The sequence below is a fragment of the Ovis canadensis genome, chromosome 6 (assembly GCF_042477335.2).
Source record: "Ovis canadensis isolate MfBH-ARS-UI-01 breed Bighorn chromosome 6, ARS-UI_OviCan_v2, whole genome shotgun sequence".
Taxonomy (NCBI): Eukaryota; Metazoa; Chordata; class Mammalia; order Artiodactyla; family Bovidae; genus Ovis; species Ovis canadensis.
The window spans coordinates 101,245,667-101,270,058 of record NC_091250.1 but is presented as its reverse complement, the minus strand read 5'-3'; the positions used below and the strand labels follow the sequence as shown (position 1 = coordinate 101,270,058).

The following is a 24,392-nucleotide window of genomic DNA, read 5'->3' as shown; positions in this document are numbered from 1 at the left end:
AACTATAACTCAGGAGATACAAATTGGCACTCAGAAAGGCAGTACATCCAAAGACCTTAGGTCAGGCTGAAGTGGAACAATTGTATCACTTTGGCCCTGAGGTGCAACTGTATTGGCTGGGGCAGCAGTATCAGTCTCGAAGGTACAAGCATATGTAATTCTCCCATGGGACCGGGGTCTATGTTTGTTGTTTGCTTCAGCAACATGGGGAGCAGGGAGAATGCAGCAGTGGTGCAAGCCCTGATATATATATGACAGAGTTCCACAGTAGCTTAGGCCCAGGAGTGCAGTGTCATATAGCAGCACAGCCTTGGAATGATGAGTCAAAATTTCAACTCTGGCCTCAGGAGAAGTCACAGAGTAGTAGCATCATGGTCCCAGTGATGGCCTGTTAAAGCCACACGTCAGGACCCATGAGGTGGACTGTAGAGCAGCAGTGGTGTGTTCCCAGTTGTGGTGGGTCAAAGCACTGACTTAGCACACACTGTGAGGGGAAGTGTAGGAGCACTTTGGCCCAAACAATGCTAAAGTGAAGCTGAGATTTAGGACCCAGGAATAAGCTGCAGAACAGCAGCAGCTCAGCCTAAGTAATAACCAGTCAAAGCTACAACTAGGAATACAGAATCAGGTTCAAGCAATAGCAGCATGGCTTTTGTTATGGCAAGACCAAGCACTAAGGTAGAAGCTGGGGGCAGAGCACACAGCAGCAGCTCTCATCCCATACATGTCAGGGCACTGTGGTCCCAATCAAGGAAGGTAGGGTGGGTATGAAGGTATCAGGTCCCCAAGGTCAGCTATTCCCCACAGCAACTTGTCAAAATTGGAAGACACAGTAGCAAGGACTCTGGACAGCTCTGTCAGCTAGAATCAGTGTCGGTAAAGACTGTAATTTCTCAGTAGCAAAGACTTCAAATGTCTATGATGGTGAGACTTGCCAGACTTCTATTCTCCTTTTCTCCATGGGATGAAATCCCTTTGAGAGAATCTTTGCTGGTGTCAAGCTCTGAACTGGGAGATATAGTCATCTAGTTAAAAAGCTTTCCCATGCTTTGCTACATGGCCATGCTCAGTTTTTGCATTCTGCAAGGCTTCTGCTCTATTTTTGTTGTAGTCCAGAACTTAACCAGTGTAATTTAAATTGATTTCTACGCGTTCATTTATTGTTTTTGTGGGGGGTACAGGTGTTTGGAACTCCTAACCTTCCAACTTGTGGATGTCATCTTATCTACTTCTGTGTCCAGGAGACTGCAGACATAAGGTCCACTCACATGCTATTGTTATTATAGTAGTCTATACATTTCTCTCTTACATGTTAATAACATAGATGACTTGCATGTGCAAGATCATTTACTTTTAGATCAGTGATAATACTGACAAAACAATATTAAACACTTTATTATCATGAAATGTTCTACACTTTGCCCTTTCAATTGATTTCCACAGCTGCTGACTACTCATAAAATTTAGTTATTTGAAGTGTAGGAGTTAACTTTTAACTTCCTGATTGATTTCTCCTGGGATATAAGCATGAGCAATACCAAAATGATAGAGTAATTTTTAAGTACTGCATATGAGCAAGATGTCTATGAAATGGCTCTCACTTCTGCTGCTGCTACAGCTGACTTGCTACTTTAGCTCTGGGAGTTGTGGAAAGGTGCTGGTGTGGCCAGTGGAATTTAGTCATTGGATGAATATGAAGGCAGTTCTGGATGAACTAGTCATGAGGGGTCATGAGGTGACTGTTCTAATATCTTCAGCTTCCACTATTACTGATGCCAACAAACCATCTGCTTTTAAGTTTGAGATTTTCCCTGTATCTTTAACTAAAGATGATTTTGAGAATGCTGTCAAGAATTTGATTGAGAAATGGACATATATGGCAAAAAGTTCATTTTGGACAAATGTTTTATCATTTAACGAGTTGAAAAGCTTACTTTGGGAATTTTCTGGAATGCTTATGAAAATCTGTAAAGAAGTTGTTTCAAAAAAGAAACTTATAACAAAACTACAGGAATCAAGGTTTGATGTCCTTCTTGCAGATGCCGTTGGACCCTGTGGTGAGCTGCTGACTGAGATACTTGGAATACCGTTAGTGTACAGTCTCCGTTTCTCGCCTGGCTATTTGTTTGAAAAGTATAGTGGACAGCTTTCATTCCCACCATCCTATGTACCTGTTATATTTTCAGCATTAAGTGATCACATGACATTTATGGAAAGGGTCAAAAATATGATATATGTACTTTATTTTGACTTCTGTTTCCAGACATTTGATGTGAAGACATGGAATGAGTTTTACAGTGAAGTACTAGGTAAGTCATCTTTTTGGTTGGTAGCATGAAGTCCTAATTTTCCAAGTGCCTTGGAAGGTGACCACGTAAACATAAAGCCACAGGATTTTGTCTCTTACAAGGAAATGAGGTAATGAAAATATAAAACGACCCATCAATCCCATAAGTATTATGGAAACACTTAAATCACAGGGTAACATAGAACCTTGTGGCCCATTACTAGTATAGGACACTCCAGGAAATTTAAACCACAAATTGAAGCACTTAAAATTTCTCCAAACAATTATATATGTAACTCATGAAACTTCATCTTTTAACTTAAAAAGTTCCCTGGAAACCTCATAAAATACCTTGATAAATGAAGACAAGTAGATTAAGGAATTACAAACCTATTTGTAGTGCAAGTATCTAGGTAGCATTTAGAAACTGTTTCTACTTGTGTAGCTCAGTTTCCATACTATATATTTTATTATTCATTATATGTGTAAAAGTTTCCCAATCATATTTCATTATATCATGTCATATTATATGTACACACACACATATATATTTGCTTTATCAAAGAACATATACTTTCAAACATCTTTCTCTACATTATCTCAAATTCCTTTCCCCATATTACCTAATATATTCATATGGCAATATTCTCATTTGATCTAGTATTTGTTGTTACTTTTGTTTTTGCTTTCCCTTTAAGGAAGACCCACTACATTTTTAGAGACAATTGGAAAAGCTGATATGTGGCTGATTCGAACCTATTGGGATTTTGAATTTCCTCGCCCAGTGCTGCCAAATTTTGAATTTGTTGGAGGCCTCCACTGCAAACCTGCCAAACCCCTGCCTAAGGTCACCTACTTCTCTTTCTTGTGCTTTGTTAACTTTTCATTTTCAGTAAGAATAATCTTAAAAATTCTAGAATTTTGATTACAGTGAATCATATATGGGAAGCTGGATAAATTGACATTCCAGTTAGAAACTGATATATTTCCATACCAACACAAGTACCTGAATTTCATTATCATGGCAAAATAAAGTGGGATACATGGGAGACTGTGAAAATATGTCAGTTAAATTAAGGCCTTTATAATTCAACATAATAGAGATAAAATATTCATTAAAGAATAATTACAAAGGGACAAGCATAGTCCAGAAATAAGTGCTAACATGCAGAGGAATGGTGTGGACACAGTTTCTGCCACTGGATACTCTATCTAGAAAGACAGAATGAAAGCAAGTAATAAAATGTGTTACTATAAAGAAAGATCAAAATGCCAAAGAAACATTCAGCAGGAATCATAGAAAATATCTTGGAGGCATTGATAAATATGGTGAATTCTAAAGGATACTCAGGAATAATTGAAGGTAAGGAATATTGACATTTTAGGAATCAGTGAAGTTAAAATGATCTGGAATGGGTGAATTTAACTGAGATGACCATTAAATCTACTACTGTGGGCAGGAATCCCTTAGAAGAAATGAAATGGCCATCATAATCAACAAAAGAGTCTGAAATGCGATACTAGGATGCAACCTCATAAAAGACAGAATCATCTCTGTTCATTTCCAAGGCAAACCATTCAATATCACGGTAATCCAAATCTATACCCTGACCAGTAATGCTGAAGAATCTGAAGTTGAATGGTTCTATGAAGACCTACAAGACCTTTTAGAATCAACAACCACAAAAGATGTCCTTTTCATTGGAATGCAAAAGTAGGAAGTCAAGAAACACCTGGAGTAACAGGCAAATTTGGCCTTGGAGTATAGAATGAAGCAGGGCAAAGAGAATACATTGGTCATAGCAAACACCCTCTTTCCAACAACACAAGAGAAGACTCTACACATGGACATCACCAGATGGTCAACACCAAAATCAGATTAATTATATTCCTTGCAGCCAAAGATGAAGAAGCTCTATACAGTCAGCAAAAACAATCCATCTGACTATGGCTCAGATCATGAACTCCTTATGGCCGAATTCAGACTTTAATTGAAAAAAGGAGGGGAAACCACTAAACCATTCAGCTATGACCTAAATTTAATCCCTTATGATTATACAGTGGAAGCGAGAAATAGACTCAGGAGATTAGATCTGACAGACAGAATGACTGAAACACTATGGATGGAGGTTTGACATTACACAGGAGACAGGTATCAAGATCATCCCCAAGAAAAAGAATTGCAGAAAAAGCAAGATGACTGTCTGAGGAGGCCTTACAAATAGCTGAGAAGAAGAGAAGCGAAAAGAAAAGGAGAAAAGGAAAATTATACCCACTTAAATTCAGAGTTCCAAAGAAGAGCAAAGAGAGATAAGAAAGCCTTCCTCAGTGATCAATGCAAAGAAATAGAGGAAAACAATAAAGCGGGAAGGACTAGAGATCTTTTCAAGAAAATTAGAGATACCAAGGGAAGATTTCATGCAAAGATGGGCTCAATAAAGGACAGAAATGGTATGGACCTAATAGACGCAGAAGATATTAAGAAGAGGTGGCAAGAATACACAAAAGAACTATGCAAAAAAGATCTGCATGACCCAGATATTCATGATGGTATGATCACTCACCTAGAGCCAGATATCCTAGAATATGAAGTAAAGTGGGCCTTAGAAAGCATCACTATGAACAAAGCTAGTGGAGGTCATGGAATTCCAGTTGAGCACTTTCAAATCCTGAAAGATGATGCTGTGAAAGTGCTGCACTCCATATGCCAGCAAATTTGGAAAACTCAGCAGTGGCCACAGGACTGGAAAAGGTCAGTTTTCATTCCAATCCCAAAGAAAGGCAATGCCAAAGAATGCTCAAACTACTGCACAATTGCACTCATCTCACATGCTAGTAAAGTAATACTCAAAATTCTCCAAGCCAGGCTTCAACAGTATGTGAACTGTGACCTTCCAGAGGTTCAAGCTGGTTTTAGAAAAGGCAGAGGAAACAGAGAAAATTTCCAACTTCAGGTGAATTACTAAAAAAGCAAGAGTGTTCCAGAAAAGCATCTATTTCTGCTTTATTTACTAGGACAAAGCCTTTGACTGTATGAATCACAACAAATTGTGGAAAATCCTTAAAGAGATGGGAATACCAGACCACCTGACCTGCCATGTGAGAAATCTATATGCAGGTCAAGAACTGGACATGGAATGGTTAGAACTGGACATGGAACAACAGACTGGGTCCAAATAGGGAAAGGAGTACATCAAAGCTGTATATTGTCACCCTGCTTATTTAACTTGTATGCAAAGTACATCATGAGAAACGCTAGGCTGGAAGAAGCACAAGCTCGAATCAAGACTGTCGGGAGAAATATCAATAACCTCAGATATGCAGATGACACCACCCTTGTGGCAGAAAGTGAAGAAGAACTAAAAAGCCTCTTGATGAAAGTGAAAGAGGAGAGTGAAAAAGCTGGCTTAAAGCTCATCATTCAGAAAATGAAGATCATGGCCTCCAGTCCCATCGCTTCATGGCAAATAGATAGGGAAACAGCAGAAACAGTGGCTGACTTTATTTTTCTGGACTCCAAAATCACTGCAGACGGTGACTGCATCCATGAAATTAAAAGACCTTACTCCTTGGAAGAAAAGTTATGACCAATCTAAGTAGCATATTAAAAACAAGAGAGATTTCTTTGCCAATAAAGATCCATCTAGTCAAAGCTATGGTTTTTCTAGTAGCCATGTGTGAATGTGAGAGTTGGACTCTATTGAAAGCTGAGCACCAAAGAACTGATGCTTTTGAACTGTGGTGTTGGAGCAGACTCTTGAGAGTCCCTTGGACTTAAAGGAGATCCAACCAGTCCATCCTAAAGGAAATCAGTCCTGAATATTTATTGGAAGGACTGATGCTGAAGATGAAAAGCCAATACTTTGGCCACCTGATGTGAAGAACTGACTCATTTGAAAAGACCCTGATTCTGGAAAAGATTGAAAGTGGGAGGAAAAGGAGATAACAGAGGATGAAATGGTTGGATGGCATCACCAACTCAATGGACATGAGTTTGAGTAAACTCTGGGAGTTGGTGATATACAAGGAGGCCTCGCATGTTACAGTCCATGGGGTCTCAAAGAGATGAACATGACTGAGCAACTGAACTCTACTTAACTGAACTGAACTGAAGGTAGAGGAAGATACAAAAGAAAAGCATAGTCATGACAGTTACCAAGAAGTCCAAGTTCAGTCTAAACAGGAAGAGGCTGAGTAAAGAGGCAGAAAATGCTGGAGAGTTAAGTTGCAGACATGTAATTATAAGGAGTTTGGCACATTTAGTAGGACATAAAGGGTAAAGAAAAAGGTGATATGGTCATATTAAAAATAAAATTACAGGATATAGTTACCTTGTAGGATTGTAAAGTAGCAAGAGTGGAAAGGGACCTCATTTAGCAGGTAGTTGCAAGATAAAGGCAGTGATGGAAAACTAGACAAAAATGTCCATAGAGATATAACCACACTATGTAATAATAGCACCAACCTCATATTGTCCTTAATGGAAAAATGTGTTAACACATGTGAATTATCCAAAATGTCACTGGCCCATACTCAGTGATCCAGAAGAAATATTAATTATTTTCTTTAATTTGTTACTATAACATACTTTCAATAACCCAATGTGTGCCAGCCACATAAATCTAATTTCTAATTGAAATTGAAATGATTTTCCTAATCATCAAGATAATATTATCCAGCAAACTGTCAGAGAATACATATCCCATGGAATCTTTTAAAAGCAAATTTTAAAAGTTAACTTACCTAAAAAGATAATAGAAATAATTTAATAAATTCAACAAAATTTACTTAAATAAAGTTTAATTCACATTTAAACTTTTTTTAGTATTAAGAAATTTAAGTTTTTGGCAATCAGATGAGCAAGATGAAATGTAAAAAAAATTTTTGTAAGAATTGAGGCTCCTTATCAGTGCTCTAGATAAAATGAAAAATCTTCTTCAAAAATATAAATGTTGCCTTAGTAATTTGCAGCCAAATCCAAACCTTACTTGCTTTCACATCAGCAATTAAACCATTCTTCATTTGAAATCCCAGTGGTTTACATCTTACAGCATGAAAGAGATAACTCCATCTATCATAATAGAACAGATGTTTCCTGCCTACACTGATCCTCTTGTTGTCCAATTGCTCAGTTGTGTCTGACTATTTGCTACCCCACGGACTGCAGCACACCAAGCTTCCCCGTCCTTTATCATCTCCTCGAGTTTCCTCAAGCTCATGTCATTGAGTAGGTGATGCCATCCAACCATCTCATCTTCTGTTGTCCCCTTCTCCTCCTGCATTCAATCTTTCCCAGTATCAGGGTCTTTTCTAATGAGTTGGGTTTTCACATCAGGTGACCAAAGTATTGGAGTTTCAGCTTCAGCATCAGTCCTTCCAAAGAATAGTCAGGTTGATTGCCTTCAGGATTGACTGGTTTGATCTCCTTGCAGTCCAAGGGGCTCTCAAGAGTTTTCTCCAGAACCCTGTAGAAAACCACAGTAAAAGTTCCCTTAAGGAATGCAGGTCCCAACATCATAGATACTTAACAGAATGAGCACAGAGAAAATCTACCCTGCATATATAAGAACCATAAAGACTGTACAGATTAAAAAAAATAAAAGAGAGAGTCCACAGTTTCTACCAGTTAAATCTAAAACCATCTGTAGTTTCAAAATATAAGGAATACTATGTATAAAGTAATATTCCCTATGAAAGAAACCGAGAATCTAGTCTGTTTTAAATTGACTTAAGACATAAATAGAAAGCAAGCAATCTTTAGCCAACTGTTTTGTGGTCTCTTTTTAAAAATTAATTAGATTTTGTCTGTCCTGGGTCTTCCTTGCTGTGCTGGCTTTCTCTAGTTGCAGTGCATGGGCTTCTCCCTAAGTTGGCTTGCAGGCTCTAGACTTGCAGGCTCAGTGGTTGTGGTGCATGTGCTTAGTCGCCCCTGGGGAGGCCCTGAGGCATGTGAGATCTTTCCAAGTTCAGTTCAGTTCAGTTCAGTCGCTCAGTCGTGTCCGACTCTTTGTGACCCCATGAAGCGCAGCATGCCAGGCCACCATGTCCATCACCAACTCCCAGAGTTCACTCAGACTCACGTCCATCGAGTCCATGATGCCATCCAGCCATCTCATCCTCTGTCATCCCCGTCTACTCCTGCCCCCAATCCCTCCCGCCCCCAATCCCTCCCAGAGTCAGAGTCTTTTCCAATGAGTCAACTCTTCGCATGAGGTGGCCAAAATATTGGAGTTTCAGCCTTAGCATTATTCCTTCCAAAGAAATCCCAGGGCTGATCTCCTTCAGAATGGACTGGCTGGATCTCCTTGCAGTCCAAGGGACTCTCAAGAGTCTTCTCCAACACCACAGTTCAAAAGCATCTATTCTTCGGCACTCAAGTTTCTTCACCGTCCAACTCTCACATCCACACATGGCTACTAGAAAAACATAGCCTTGACTAGATGGACCTTTGTTGACAAAGTAATGTCTCTGCTTTTCAATATGCTATCGAGGTTGGTCATTACTTTTCTTCCAAGGAGTAAGGGTCTTTTAATTTCATGGATGCAGTCACAATCTGCAGTGATTTTGGAGCCCCCCAAAATAAAGTCTAACACTGTTTCCCCATCTATTTCCCATGAAGTGATGGGTCCAGATGCAATGATCTTCGTTTTCTGAATGTTGAGCTTTAAGCCAACTTTTTCACTCTCCACTTTCACTTTCATCAAGAGGCTCTTTAGTTCCTCTTCACTTTCTGCCATAAGGGTGGTGTCATCTGCATATCTGAGGTTATTGATATTTCTCCCAGCAATCTTGATTCCAGCTTGTGCTTCTTCCAGACCAGCATTTCTCATGATGTACTCTGCATATAAGTTAAATAAGCAGGGTGATAATATACAACATTGACATACTCCTTTTCCTATTTGTAACCAGTCTATTGTTCCATGTCCAGTTCTAACTGTTTTTTAAACTGATTCCAGTTTTATTGGAATGTAGCTTATTAACAATGTTGTGATAGCTTCAGGTGGACAGCAAAGGGACTCAGCCATGCACATACATGTCTCCATTTTTCCACAAACTCCCCTCCTGTCTAGGCTCCCACATAACATTGAGCAGAGTTCCTGTGTTATCTTTTAGGTCCTTGCTGATTATCCATTTTAGATATAGCAGTGTGTAATATATGTTTTGAATGCAAATTGCTTGGATTACTTATAGTAGTCTTCCCAGAGTCCAAACGCTGACATAGATAGTGAAAGTTCTATGCTATCTAACCCTAGTTTTGAAATTTCCATTTTTTCATTTCAGGATAGTGATAATGTTAGTAGGAGGGAAGGTTAGGAGAAGAGGAAGAAGAATGAAGGGAAACATGAATAGTAGTATAATTGTGATAAATTAGCAATATTTGCAATTATTTCCAAGCTGAAGAGACAAGATTTAATTCAAACTCAATGACTGTGAGGACTTCATTGCATAATGAAACTGCTTATTCACACCATTAACTTTTCCAGTAGTTATTGGATTCTAAGAAAATTTCTGCCCTTTTTAAAGAATTAGGATATTCGACAAAATGCATCAAGTCATAAAAATGCTTATAGATTTTGCTTCATAATATACTTATGTGAAACTATACACTATTTAGGACTTCCGGGGTGGCTCAGACGGTAAAGCGTCTGTCTACAATGCAAGAGACCTAGGTTCGATCCCTGGGTCGGGACGATCCCCTGGAGAAGGAAATGACAATCCATTCCAGTGCTATCGCCTGGAAAATCCCATGGACAGAGGAGCCTGGTAGGCTACAGTCCATGGGGTCGCAAAGAGTCAGACAAGATCAAGATGTCCTAACACGATATGTTGGGAAATAATTTAAAAATGTCAACACTGGAAATAATAGAAATAAAGGGCTTACCTGGTGGCTCAGATGGTAAAGCGTCTGCCTGCAACGTGGGAGACCTGGGTTCGATTCCTGGGACAGGAAGATCCCCTGGAGAAGGAAATGGCAATTCACTCCAGCACTTTTGCCTGGAAAATCCCATGGACGGAGGAGCCTGATAGGCTACAGTCCATGGGGTCGCAAAGAGTCGGACATGACTGAGCGACTTCACTTAAAGCAATGGTTAAATAATTTGTAAATGCTCACATCATACCACTACAATGATTTCATCAAAGAATGCTTAATTACACTGTCAGCTATGAGGTTTAGTTGGAAAATAATAAATATAAGATCACAATTTTCTTCTAGGATAAAACATAATTTAAGCTGGAATTACAATTTTATATATATATATATATATATATATATCAAATGCATATTTAATGATAGAAGTAGAATAAAGATTAGAATGAAAGCACAAATTTTAACGTAATGTCCTCTATGTTTATTTAGGTTGTCAAAAATGGCAGGATTTCCTTCTTTCTCATGGGTGAATAACATTACATTCTGAGTGTGTGTCTTCACGTGTGTGTTTGTGTGTATATTTATCACATCATATGGATTCATCCATTGATGGACACCTAAGTTGTTTCCTTGATTACTGCAAATATTGTTGCAATAAACATGGGAATGCATGTATTTCATCTACCTTATTTTTATTTCCTTTGGTTATATACACAGAAGTAGAACTGCTGGCTCATACAGTAGATCTATTTTTAATTTTTTGAGGAAATTTCACTTTGTTTTTGATAAAGATGGGACCAATTTACACTCCAGTTACCAGTGTAAAAACATTCACTTTTATTCACATTCTCACCAACACTTTTCTCTTCTTAGTGATGGACTTTCTAACTTTGAGTTGCATTTCCCTGATAATTAGTGATATTGATATTGATAACTGGTGACCATTTGGATGTCTTCTTTGAAAAATGTCTGTTTTGTTTATCTGCTTATTCTTTAATTGAATTTTTTGTTGCTATTGTATTTTGTGAGTTCTATATATGTTTTGGATATTAGTCCTTTTCTAAATATGTAGTTGTGAAATTTTTCTCCCATTTTTCAGGTTGTGTTTTCATTTTGTTGATTGTTTCCTTTGTTGCACAGAAGTTTTAAGTTTGATGCAGTCCCACTTGTTGATTTTTTTTTGATGTCATATTAAAAAGAAAAATCACTTTCAAGACTACTGTTAAGGAAGATCATCTCTACATTTTCTTTAAAAGTATTATGGTATCTGGTGTTATGCTTAAGTCTTTGATAAATCTGAGGTAATATTTTGAGGGTGTAAGACAGGGGTCTCATTTTTTTTTTTTTTTTGCCTATGTTTATTCAGGTTTTTCAGAAGTAAAAGAAGTGATTATTCTTTCCTCATTGGGTATTCTTGGCTCTTTTGTTGAATTTTGGTTGGCTGTATATGCAGAGATTTTTTTCCTAGACCCTGTATTATGCTTCATTGGTATGTACTGGCATTGATAGGCCAGTACCATATTGCTTTAAATGCTATCAGTTTGTACCATAGCAAAGTAGATGGGCTTCCCTTGTGGCTCAGCTGGTGAAGAATCTGCCTTCAATGCTGGAGACCTGGGTTCGATCCCTGGGGTGGAAAGATTCCCTAGAGAAGGAAATGGCAAGGCACTCCATTATTCTTGCCTGGAAAATTCCATGGATGCAAGAACCTGGCAGGCTATGGGGTCACAAAGAGTCAGACACGACTGGGCAACTTCAATTTTGTACTATAATTTGAAATTTGGAGGTGTAATGCCTTTGGCTTTGGGTAACACGGATATTTTAACAATATACATATGCTGATCCATGAACATAGGATGTCTTTCCATTTATTTGTGTTTTCTTCTATTTCTTTCAACAAAGTCTTAGAGTTATTACTGCAAAGATCTTATACTTTACTGGTTATATTTCTAGTTATTTTTGTTTGTTTGTTTTTGGTCCTATTGTAAATGGAGTAGCTTTTCCATTAATATCACATATAAATGTAATGTATGCTGATTTTTCATCCTGCAACTTTACTGAATTTGCTGATTAGCTCAATTTTGTGGTTAAATCTATCTTTTCTGTGCAAAAATCTATGCCATCTGCAAAAAGTGACAAGTTTACTTCTTCCTCTCTGTTTGCGTGCATGCGTGCTTTGTCACTCAGTTTTGTCTGACTTTGCAACCCCATGGACTGTAGCCCACCAGCCTCCTCTGTCCATAGAATTTTCTAGGCAAGAGTACCGGTGTGGGTTGCCATTTCCACTTCCAGGGAATCTTCCCTATCCAGGGATTGAACCCACGTTTCCTGCATCTACTGCATTGGCAGGCAGATTCTTTACCACTGAGAAGCCCTCTTTTCTAGAAGCCTTTTACACTTTATTTTGCCTAGTTACTGTAACTAAGACTTCTAGTACTATTTTGAATCAGTGTGCTAGTGGCATCCTTTTCTTGTTCCCGATCTTAGAGGAAAAGCTTTCAAGTTTTCATTGTTGAGGATAACATTAGCTTTGGGTTTGTGTGTGTGTGTATATATATATATATATATATATATATATACACACAAAGTCTTTATTGAATTGAGGTAGGTTCCCTCTATACCTAAAAAATGAGGGTTTCTATTATGAAAGAATGTTGTGTCTTTTCAAATGCTTTTTTTGTGTTCATGTGCATCTGTTGAAATGACCAAGTTATTTTATATTTCATTCTATTAATGCAATGTATTACAAATATTTTCGGATATGTTGGACCATCCTTACATCCCAGAGATATATTCCATTGGTAATGATATATAATCTTTTAAATATATTCTTAAATTCAGTTTGCTGATGTTTTAGTGATAATCTTTGCATATACATTCAGTCTGGATATTGTCCTATAGTTTTCTTTTCTTGTTAAGTGTTTATCTACTTGGTATCAGGATAATGCTGGCCTTGTAGAATGAGTTTGAAAAGGTTCCCTCCAACCCCTTATTTTTGGGGAAGATTTTTCTGAAGGACTGACATTAATTTTCTTTAAATATTCACAGAATTTATCAATAAATGCATCTGGTTCTGAGTTTTGTGTGCTAGGAGATTTTTAATTTATGATTCAATATCTACTCATTGGGACAGTTCAGCTTTTCTATTTCTTCCTAATTCAGTCTTGGTTGTTTCTAGGAAGCTGTCTATTCTTTTCCAATGTGTAATTTGTTATCATGTAATTCATCATAGTAGTTTCTTATGATCCTACATATTTTTGTCATATCAGTTGTAATGTCTCCTATTTCATTTTCATGTTTTGAATCCCTTTTTTCTTGGTAAGTCTAGTTAGATGTGGTCAGTCTTGTTTACCTTTTTGAAAAAACAGAAAAATATAATGTATGATATCACTTGAACCCAACCCTGTATGCGAGACAGTAAAAGAGACACAGATGTATAGAATGGACTTTTGGACTCTGTAGGAGAGGGAGAGGGTAGGATGATTTCAGAGAATGGCACTGAAACATGTATACTATCATGTAGGAAATGAATCGCCAGTCTATGTTCGATGTAGGTTACAGGATGCTTGGGGCTGGTGCACGAGGATGATCCAGAGAGATGATATGGGGTGGGAGGTGGGAGGGGGCTTCAGGATTGGGAATTCATGTACACCCGTGGTGGATTCATGTTAATGTATGGCAAAACCAATACAGTATTGTAAAGTAAAATAAAGTAAAAATAAAAATTAAAAAAAATAAAAATAAAAATGCCAAACTTGTAAAAACGGAAGTAATATAGAGGTTACCAAGGACTAAAGGATAGGAGAATAGGAGAGATGTTTAAGGGTATATGTTTGCATCTTATAGTAAATAAGTTCTAGAGATCTAAAGTACCGAGTAGTGAATATACACAACAGTATAATATTATAATCATCATACTTTCCAAGGGACTATACCTTAATTAGTCCCACCAAAAAAGCAATGATAATTATTAGACATAATAAAGGTTCAATCAATAATAAAATGGTAATCATATTATAAAATATAAATTATCAAATCAAGTTATACATCTGAAATTATATAATTATATAATCTATATAATTATATAGATTATGTACATAACTATATAATTATGTAATCTTCTATATAATCTTCTAAAATTATTATATAATTTTCTATATAAGGTATACTTCCATTTTTTTCTAAAAACATGTGAATTTGAAACTAAGGAATTCCTAGATAGAGAGTTTAGTAAATCTATTTCCTATTATAATTTTCTATGCTTTTGCATATTTTTTGCCATAAGTCTGTATTATTTTCATAAAAATTATCAGGGAATGAGAATAGCCAGTACATATCAGTAATTAATTTATGAAAAGTGAATATATTATAATAATAACAAACAGATGCATCTTTCACAGTATGGATGAAGCACCATTGGGTAGTAAGTCATTGAGACAAAATATTGAAGACAAGTAAATTTAAATCCTACTACAGGTCACTAGAATGCATACATTACCTGGATGCACCGTGTGAGTCATAAGAAAGTTTAGTGGCCTTATCACTGTGACTGATATCATTAGGGTGAAATTATATTCTGAAAAAATGTGCTACACAATATATAGTCTGCAATATTAAAGTTTGAACTTTTTTTTTTGTTTCTTTTTCTGTTAAAAATAGTTTTGAAAAAAGTGATACCAATAATTAGGATCAGAAAGTATACATTCTGTGATAGAGGAATTCAGTCATTATCTAGAGAGAGAAAAGAATAGTGAATTTAAAACAGAAGAAAGAAATAAGAAAAGGTGAGTACATAGATTTGATCAGCTATCCAGGAAAATTTTGCTCATCTATATTGAGAAATGTAGAATTAGTCTGTTAATAGTAGAATAAAGTGTAACAATTTTTAAAAATGAAATGGAGTCAAAATCATAAGACAAAATAATTCAGAAACAATTGCAGGAAAATACAGATTTATTAGGAGCTGACATGCTGCAGTCCATGGGGTCACAGAGTCAGACATGACTAAATGACTGAAGTGAACTTCTGAGGAGCTTTATTTAGTTTGAAGTGAACTCAAAACGTGACCAGACCTCTACTGCAGAAGGCCAAGGGGTACCTCTCCCACTGTGATCCTGGGGGGACTGAAGTGATGATGTCACATAGCACATCGTACTCTGACATCAATTATACAATATTAGTTCAGGACAAAGGATGTCATATATAAACAAACTCAGTACTATGGTAACTCAAATATGTAACTGCTCAAGCACTGCTGTTATTCAATTGCTAAATCGTGTCTGACTCTTTGCTATTCAAGCATATCTCTGGGTTATATATTAAATTCATAGGACTGTTTCATAGAACTTTCAAACTACAAGCCAGACTCTTCAATATCAATAATTAGCAATTTAGTGAGACAGAGTCTGGGAAATTATGACAAAGTTTAATATAAGACAGTTAGAGTGATGTTGAGCATCTTTTCATGTGTTTGTTAAACATCACTCATTATTAGAGAAATGCAAATCAAAACCACAATGAGGTACCACTTCACACCAGTCAGAATGGCTGCGATCCAAAAATCTGCAAGCAATAAATGCTGGAGAGGGTGTGGAGAAAAGGGAACCCTCCTACACTGTTGGTGGGAATGCAAACTAGTACAGCCACTATGGAGAACAGTGTGGAGATTCCTTAAAAAATTGCAAATAGAACTACCTTATGACCCAGCAATCCCACTTCTGGGCATACACACCGAGGAAACCAGAATTGAAAGAGACACATGTACCCCAATGTTCATTGCAGCACTGTTTATAATAGCCAGGACATGGAAACAACCTAGATGTCCATCAGCAGATGAATGGATAAGAAAGCTGTGGTACATATACACAATGGAGTATTACTCAGCCGTTAAAAAGAATTCATTTGAATCAGTTCTGATGAGATGGATGAAACTGGAGCCGATTATACAGAGTGAAGTAAGCCAGAAAGAAAAACACCAATACAGTATACTAACACATATATATGGAATTTAGGAAGATGGCAATGACGACCCTGTATGCAAGACAGGGAAAGAGACACAGATGTGTATAACGGACTTTTGGACTCAGAGGGAGAGGGAGAGGGTGGGATGATTTGGGAGAATGACATTCTAACATGTATACTATCATGTGAATTGAATCGCCAGTCTATGTCTGACGCAGGATGCAGCATGCTTGGGGCTGGTGCATGGGGATGACCCAGAAAGATGTTCTGGGGAGGGAGGTGGGAGGGGGGTTCATGTTTGGGAATGCATGTAAGAATTAAAGATTTTAAAATTTAAAAAATAAAAAACTAAAAATTAAAAACAAACAAACAAAAAAAAACAAAACAAACAAACAAACAAACAAAAAAAAGACAGTTAGAGAATGACAGACATAAACAAATTTGAATCATGGATTTTTCTTAGTGCTCATAGTAAGGAAGATGAAATCATAATGAATAAACTAACGTTTAAAATAATTCTTCAGAAAGTCTATCTGAAATAAATAAATGGTTTATTAGATCTACAGTAATAAAGAATTAGAGGTGATTTAAACCCTGCAGTGTAGATGTCCAAGAATCTGTTAGTAATTAATAACATAACTGATAGAGTCTCTCTATAATATTGTTTCACAGTATCTTCTTGTCACCACTGTGTATTGGCTCTATCTCATTTCCTGCTCATACACAAACACATTTGCACAAATATACATAATAGAAGAAATTGACCTCATCTCATTTATTTCCTTCCCAAGGACCTCAGGGATATCATCTGTTAAAAAAGACACTTATTACTAAAAACTGTAGGGGCTTCCGTGGTGGCTTAGATGGTAAAGAACCTACATAAACTGAGGGAGACCAGGTTTGATCCCTGGGTAGTAAAGATGCCCTGGAGAAGGAAATGACAAACCACTCTAGTATTCTTGCCTGGAGAACTCAATGGACAGAGCAGCCTGGTGGGCTACAGTTCATGGGGTCTCAAAGAGTCAAACAGGACTGAGCGACTACACTTTCACTTTCAAAAACAGTATGGAGTTTCCTCAGATTTTTCTAAAATAAAATTTTGGTGTTTAATACTGAAATACACAACTGACCAAAGTCAAAGATGTGAAGTTAGCATGTTCAAGAATCAAGAGGGCAGGAGGGAAATGACTTAATAAACTAACTATATAGTATGTGGCAAGAATAATACACACCTCCTAATTTAAAACCTGTCAATACACGCTGTTTCTGTTGAGTTGCTCAATTGTGTTTGACTCTTTGCCACCCCACGGACTGCAGCATGCCAGGCTTCCCTGTCCTTCACTATCTCCTGGAGTTTGCTCAAACTCATGTCCATTGAGTCAACGATGTTATCCAACCAGCTCATGCTCTTTCTTCCTTTGCCCCACTACCCTCAATCTTTCCCAGAATCAGGGTCATTTCCAATGAATTAACTCTTCGCATCAGCTGGCCAAAGTATTGGCCAAAGCATCAGTCCTTCTGATGAATATTCAGGATTGATATCCTTTAGGATTGATCAGGTTGATCTCCTTGCTATCCAGGGGACTCTCAAGAGTCTTCTCCAGCACCACAGTTCAAAACAATCAGTTCTTTGGTGCTCAATCAACTTGATAGTCCAACTGTGTCATCAATACATGACTACTGGAAAAACCATATTTTGAATGTATGGACCTTTGTCAGCAAAGTGATGTCTTGGCTTTTGAATACACTGTCTAAGTTGTTCACAACTTTCCTTTCAAGCATCTTTTAATTTTATGGCTACAGTCATCATTCGCAGTGATTTTGGAGCCCCCCAAAATAAATCTCTCACAGTTTCCATTGTTTCCCGATCTATTTGCCATGAAGTGATGAGACCAGATATTCTGATCTTAGTCTTCTGAATGTTGCATTTAAGCCAGCATTTTCACCTTCCTCTTTCACTCTCAAGAGGCTCTTTAGCTCCTCTTCACTTTCTGCCATTAGGGTGGTGTCATCTGCCTATCTGAGGTTGTTGATATTTCTCCCAACAATCCTGATTCCAGCTTATATTTCATCCAGCCTGGCATTTTGCATGGTATACTCTATTAATGAAATAAGCAGAGTGACTAGATACAGTCTTGAGTTAGTCTTTTCCCAATCTTGAACCAGTTCATTGTTCCATGCCCAGTTCTAACTGTTGCTTCTTGTCCTGCATACCGGTTTCTCAGAATGCAGGTAAGGCAGTATTCCCATCTCTTTAAGAATTTTCCACAGTATGTTGTCACTCACACAGTCAAAAGGCTTTAGCATGATCAATAAAACAGAAGTAGATGTTTTACTGGAATTCCTTTGCTTTTCCTATGATCCAACAGATGTTGGCAATTTGATCTCTGGTTCCTCTGCCTTTTCTAAGCCAGCCGGTACACCTGGGAGTTCTCAGTCCACATACTGTTGAAGCATAGCACCGATACATATGATGTGGCAACTCCTCTTCTGGTTATATATACAAAAGAATTGAAATGAGGATCCCAATGAGATATTTTCACATCATATTCATGAATGCAGTATTCATAAGAGCCAAGAGGCTGAAGCAACTGAAGCATCCATAAACAGAATAAACAAAATGTTGTGGATACAAAAAGATGGAGTATTACTCAGTCTTTAAAGGAAAATTCTGACACATGTTACAACACGAATGAATCTTATACTAAGTGAATTAAACCAGAGGTGAAAAGACAGACTGTACAATCCAACTTGAAAAAAGTATCCAGACTAATCTAATCTGTGCAAACATAGAGTAGAATAATGGTTGCCAGGAACTGAGGAAAGATGAAAATGGAGTTTCTTAATGGGTACAGACCAGACTTCCATCTTTGCCAGATGAAAAAGTTCTGGAGATTGGTGCACAGTGAGAATATAATTAACATTATTGAACTATACACACAGGAATGATTAAGATGGTAAAATTTTATGTTATATTCATTTTACCATGATATTTAAAAAAAACAGTGACTACTTTAATAATTTCTAGACTATGTCTGATTTTGTCTCTTTAGTTTTTTTTTTTTTCTGGCTAACTTTTCAATATTGTTTGCTATGCTGTTGTTACTCATTTGTAATGAAGTAAATTCTTTTTCACAGGAAATGGAAGAGTTTGTTCAGAGCTCTGGAGAAAATGGTATTGTGGTGTTTACTTTGGGGTCAATGATCAGTAACATAACAGAAGAAAAAGTCAATGTAATTGCATCAGCTCTTGCCCAGATTCCACAAAAAGTATGTAAAGTAACTTAATAGTGGATAAGTACTTAAGGAAACTATTAAATTCTGTAAAAAGCCCTGATTACAGATATATTATGCAAGAAGGACAAACTATTAAGATATCTCCAAATTATCTCAGATTCATATTTTTAAAAAATAATAAAATATATATGGTAGATGGTAGAACAGTACATAGAATGTCTTCCTGACATTAAATTTGGATTAACAGTGTAATCACAAAGAAAGTAAGCAAGAGATCTAGTGTGAATTTTGGTATTGTAATGGTAGTGTGGACAAGAAAAGAAATCACCAAATTCTGTCTTGTCATTTGCCCATTTTCCCGAAGGACTCCTGAAGACACGATACACAGACAGATGGTCTCAGGAGTTGAATTTTCATGGTATATGTGGCCTCTCAATAATGTTAAGAAATATTGATAAAAGTCTGGAGCTCTTCTTGCAGTTTGTACTTGCCAGGAATTCCTGGTCCCTTTTACATTGCCTAAGCTTTGAAACAGACCTAATCAGTGTGCTTTCCAGGTTGCTATTCAGAGAAAGGTTGGCTTCTCTTAATTGCTTAGGCTAATTTCTTGCTGAAAAACTAAGGTTACTTTACATTCACAGAGCAAATAGAAGTTAAACACTAGTAAATTATAATCTAGCTTATGAGAATTGCTTGGAACTACAAAACTGGTTCTTACTTTGCTGCTACATCTAGAGACCATATTAATCAATACTCAGTGCTTTCTGCTTCATTGTTGAAGCATTCAGGGTCAGTTGAATAACTTTAGTGTCACAATTATGAAACTTTTTCAACAGCCTTGTTGTCCCTTACAAATTACCAACTGACTCTTTTTTTTCTAAAGGTAAAACATTTCCAAGTCTAGTATGATAATAGTGGTAATAATCTGGTGGTGGTGGTTTAGTTGCTGTCATGTCTGACTCTTGTGATATCATGGGTTGTACCCTCCAGGCTCCTCTGTCCATGGGATTCTCCAGGCAAGAATACTGGAGTGGGTTGCCATTTCCTTTTCCAATAATCCAGATTTATGAAAAAAAAAAAAAAAAACAGCTCCAGTTCATTGTTTTTGGAACTAGTATTTAACAATTTGTAATCTAAATGAAATTACATTTCCTAGACAGCCCTAATTAATTTATTATTAATAAATATAAACAAGCAGAGTATTTCTCTTAAGTTGTTGATTGCATGCATTTTCTTCTCTGCAGTAAAATTGCAAAATTCTAATAAAGTTATATTAACATGTGGATATAAGTAAACACATAACAATTAAAAAGAAATTGGTGAATAAACTTAAAATGAGATTTAGAATACAAACTAAAACAAAAATATGTGGTTTATTAGTAATTTGCCATAGTCTTTCTGCCCTAGAAATAAGATCATGTAAAAATTTCTTAAATATTTGAATTCGCCATTGAAAACCTATTTTCTATGTCATCATATGTGAGAAGTCATGATAGCATTCCATCTCAGATTGAACCTGAAAATGAGTCCATCAAATGTGGGTGTTGCTATTCAGTAGTATATTAGTAGTTATTAACAATTAAGGCCTCATGCTCTGATTTACTTATATGTTATACAGAAGCATTTAAATTTTATTTGCTTAAAATTTTAACACTATGACTTTGAAGTTGAACTCATGGAATAAGGTATTTCCTTTACCTTAACAGGTTCTCTGGAGATATGATGGCAAGACACCAGATACCCTAGGGCCCAATACTCGTCTGTATAAGTGGATACCCCAGAATGACCTTCTTGGTAAGACTTGACAAAAAAATATTGAAAACATGAGTAACACCTGAGCAGAGTGATGCTACTTCAATAGGAAACAAACATCCAACATTTATTATTCAAAAACTCCTTTGAGTTTAGGTAAGACAACTTTACTCCTTCATTGCTATGTTTAGCCCCAGAGGGGGGGAAAAAATGAGAAAATTTAACTGTATTGTGTTATACATGGTCACATCCTTTACCTCCAGAATCAAAATATGTTTACTTTGGGTATAATTACATTTCACTGTAAAATTTTAAGTAACTGTGCACTGTTCTGTCTCTGAATTCTCCCCTTACACCTATCTTTTCCATTCCTTCAGTTCAGTTCAGTTCAGTTGTTCAGGTGTGTGACTCTTTGCGACCCCGTGAACCACAGCACGCCAGGCCTCCCTGTCCATCACCAACTCCCGGAATTTACCCAAATTCATGTCCATTGAGTCAGTGATGCCATCCAACCATCTCATCCTCTGTCATCCTCTTCTCCTCCTGACCCGAATCCCTCCCAGCATCAGAGTCTTTTCCAATGAGGCAGCTCTTCACATCAGGTGGCCAAAGTATTGGAGTTTCAGCTTCAACATCAGTTCTTCCTATGAACACCCAGGACTGATCTCCTTTAGGATGGACTGGTTGGATCTCCTAGCAGTCCAAGGGACACTCAAGAGTCTTCTCCAACACCACAGTTCAAAAGAATCAATTCTTCTGCTCTCAGCTTTCTTTATAGTCCAACTCTCACATCCATACATGGCTACTGGAAAAACCATAGCCTTGACTAGATGGACCTTTGTTAACAAAGTAATGTCTCTGCTTTTTAATATGCCATCTAGGCTTTCCTTCCAAAGAGTAAGCATATTTTAATTTAATGGTTGCAATCACCATCTGCAGTGATTTTGGAGCCCCCAAAAAGTCTGACACTATTTCCACTGTTTCCCCATCTATGTCCCATGAAGTGATGGGACCAGATGCCATAATCTTCATTTTCTGAATGTTGAGGTTTAAGTCAAATTTTTCACTCTCCACTTTCACTTTCATCAAGAAGCTCTTTAGTTCCTCTTCACTTTCTGCCATAAGGGTGGTGTCATCTGCATATCTGAGGTTATTGGTATTTCTCCCAGCAATCTTGATTCCAGCTTGTGCTTCATCTAGCCCAGTGTTTCTCATGATGTACTCTGCATATAAGTTAAATAAGCAGGGTGACAATATACAGCCTTAGCATACGCCCTTTCCTATTTGGAACCAGTCTGTTTTTCCATGTCCAGTTCTAACTGTTGTTTCCTCACTTGCATACAGATTTCTCAAGAGGCAGGTCAGGTGGTCTTCCCATCTCTTTCAGAATTTTCCGCAGTTTATTGTGATCCACACAGTCAAAGGCTTTGGCATAGTCAATAAAGCAGAAATAAATGTTTTTTTGGAACCCTCTTTTTCTTTTGATGATCCAGCAGATGTTGGCAAATTGATCTCTGGTTCCTCTGCCTTTTTAAAACCACCTATGGTGGATTCATGTTGATGTGTGGCAAAACCAATACAATATTTTAAAGTAATTAACCTCCAATTAAAATAAATAAATTTATTTAAAAATAAATGAATAAATAAAACCAGCTTGAACATCTGGAAGTTCACGGTTCATGTATTGCTGAAGCCTGGCTTGGAGAATTTTGATCACTCCTTATGGATATTTTTAATGATACTTAGAAATAAGATTTCCTCTTTTTATTACCTGTGACTCTCCATTTTCTATCAGAAAACATCCATATGATTTATATCAAGTAGTCACACATTTCATGATAAATTGTAGCTTTTCCTTCCTCTGGTTCCACTACCACTGCCATTTACTCTTCTTGTTACTTTGACACACTTCCTTTCAGACTAAATGGCTTCATTATTGTTTTAGAGATTGTATTTCTGACATGCCCTCCCTGTTTTTGTTGAAAAAATGTTTTCTTTTACCCAGAATGCCCTTTCAGGTTTTTCACCTACCAATCGTGGATTCATTTGTGAAGTTCAAGTACATAGCTCTTTATGAAGTCTTCACTGACCTCTCCAGCAGACTTAGGGATTTCTTATTCTGAATTCTGAAGCAATCTAAATACAGTTTTGTATGTCATCTAAAAGACATTGCTTATTTCAGTTGCATTATAATGCTCATTTCTTAGTTTATTTTTAAGACTTTTAAATAATTTTACTGAAATTCACTCAATTCTAGGTCACCCAAAAACCAAAGCCTTTATAACTCATGGTGGAACCAATGGCATTTATGAGGCCATCTACCATGGGATCCCTATGGTGGGCCTTCCTTTGTTTGCTGATCAACCTGATAACATTGCCCGAGTGAAAGCCAAGGGAGCAGCTGTCAGAGTGGACTTGGAAACAATGTCAGCAAGAGATCTGCTCAGTGCATTGAAGGAAGTCATTAACAATCCTTCGTGAGTATATTTGTTTCAGTCCATTTTGTGACAACAAATACAACAACAAATATAACAGTTGCCCCAGAAGCTAGTTCATTTTTAAATTGATGTTTCTTTGCTTTCCCTTTAGCTACAAAGAGAAGGCTATGTGGTTATCCACCATTCAACGCAATCAGCCTATAAAGCCCCTGGACCGAGCAGTCTTCTGGATTGAGTTTGTCATGCGCCACAAAGGAGCCAAGCACCTGAGGCCAGCCGCCCACAACCTCACCTGGTTCCAGTACCACTCTCTGGATGTGATTGGGTTCCTGCTGGCCTGTGTGGCAACTGTTGTATTTGTCATCACAAAATACTTTCTCTTTTGTTACCGCAAGTTTGCTAAAACAGGAAAGAAGCAAAAGAGAGAGTAGCTGAAGGCGTTATGCCCCTAGATGGAACTCCTCCAGTTAATTCCAGCACAAAAGAGTTATGATGAGCTTCCCCTGTGACAAAACAACAATTCACAACTTAGCATCTCAGATCAAAATTGTTTTCAAGTGATTTTATTCCTGTTTACAAATTGGAAATAAGTCGTGCCAAGAATAAAACTGGTGAAATCTTCAGTGAGAATAAAGCTATAGGGTATATAATGAAATTTATTATTTTAATGCAAAAGCTATACTGAAATCATTGAATTTAATTGTGTTTCACAGGTTATGAATAGTTACAAGTACAGTAACAAGTCTATTCATAGTATCCATATTATTTTGTAGATATTCAGAATTTTTACTCTATTTTGGTATAGAATTCTATAGTTTTATCTTGCTATAGAAGCTATTCAATAATT

At 37.0% G+C, this 24,392-nt stretch overlaps 1 protein-coding gene across 2 annotated transcripts; it reads left to right on the top strand.

The window, feature by feature from the left end:
* The first annotated feature begins 1,516 nt into the window (after positions 1–1,516).
* LOC138442162 (UDP-glucuronosyltransferase 2B17-like) lies at positions 1,517–24,179 on the top strand. Of its 2 annotated transcripts, XM_069593132.1 has the most exons (7): positions 1,548–1,735; positions 2,040–2,309; positions 2,986–3,134; positions 19,257–19,388; positions 21,062–21,149; positions 23,365–23,584; positions 23,697–24,179. In XM_069593132.1, the coding sequence occupies exons 2-7, from the start codon at positions 2,201–2,203 to the stop codon at positions 23,974–23,976; spliced, it is 978 nt and encodes a 325-aa protein (XP_069449233.1). In that variant the 5' UTR covers positions 1,548–1,735; positions 2,040–2,200; the 3' UTR covers positions 23,977–24,179. The 2 variants fall into 2 exon arrangements, with proteins under 2 accessions (XP_069449232.1, XP_069449233.1); XM_069593131.1 differs by having other exon boundaries at positions 1,517–2,309.
* The last annotated feature ends 213 nt before the right edge of the window (positions 24,180–24,392 follow it).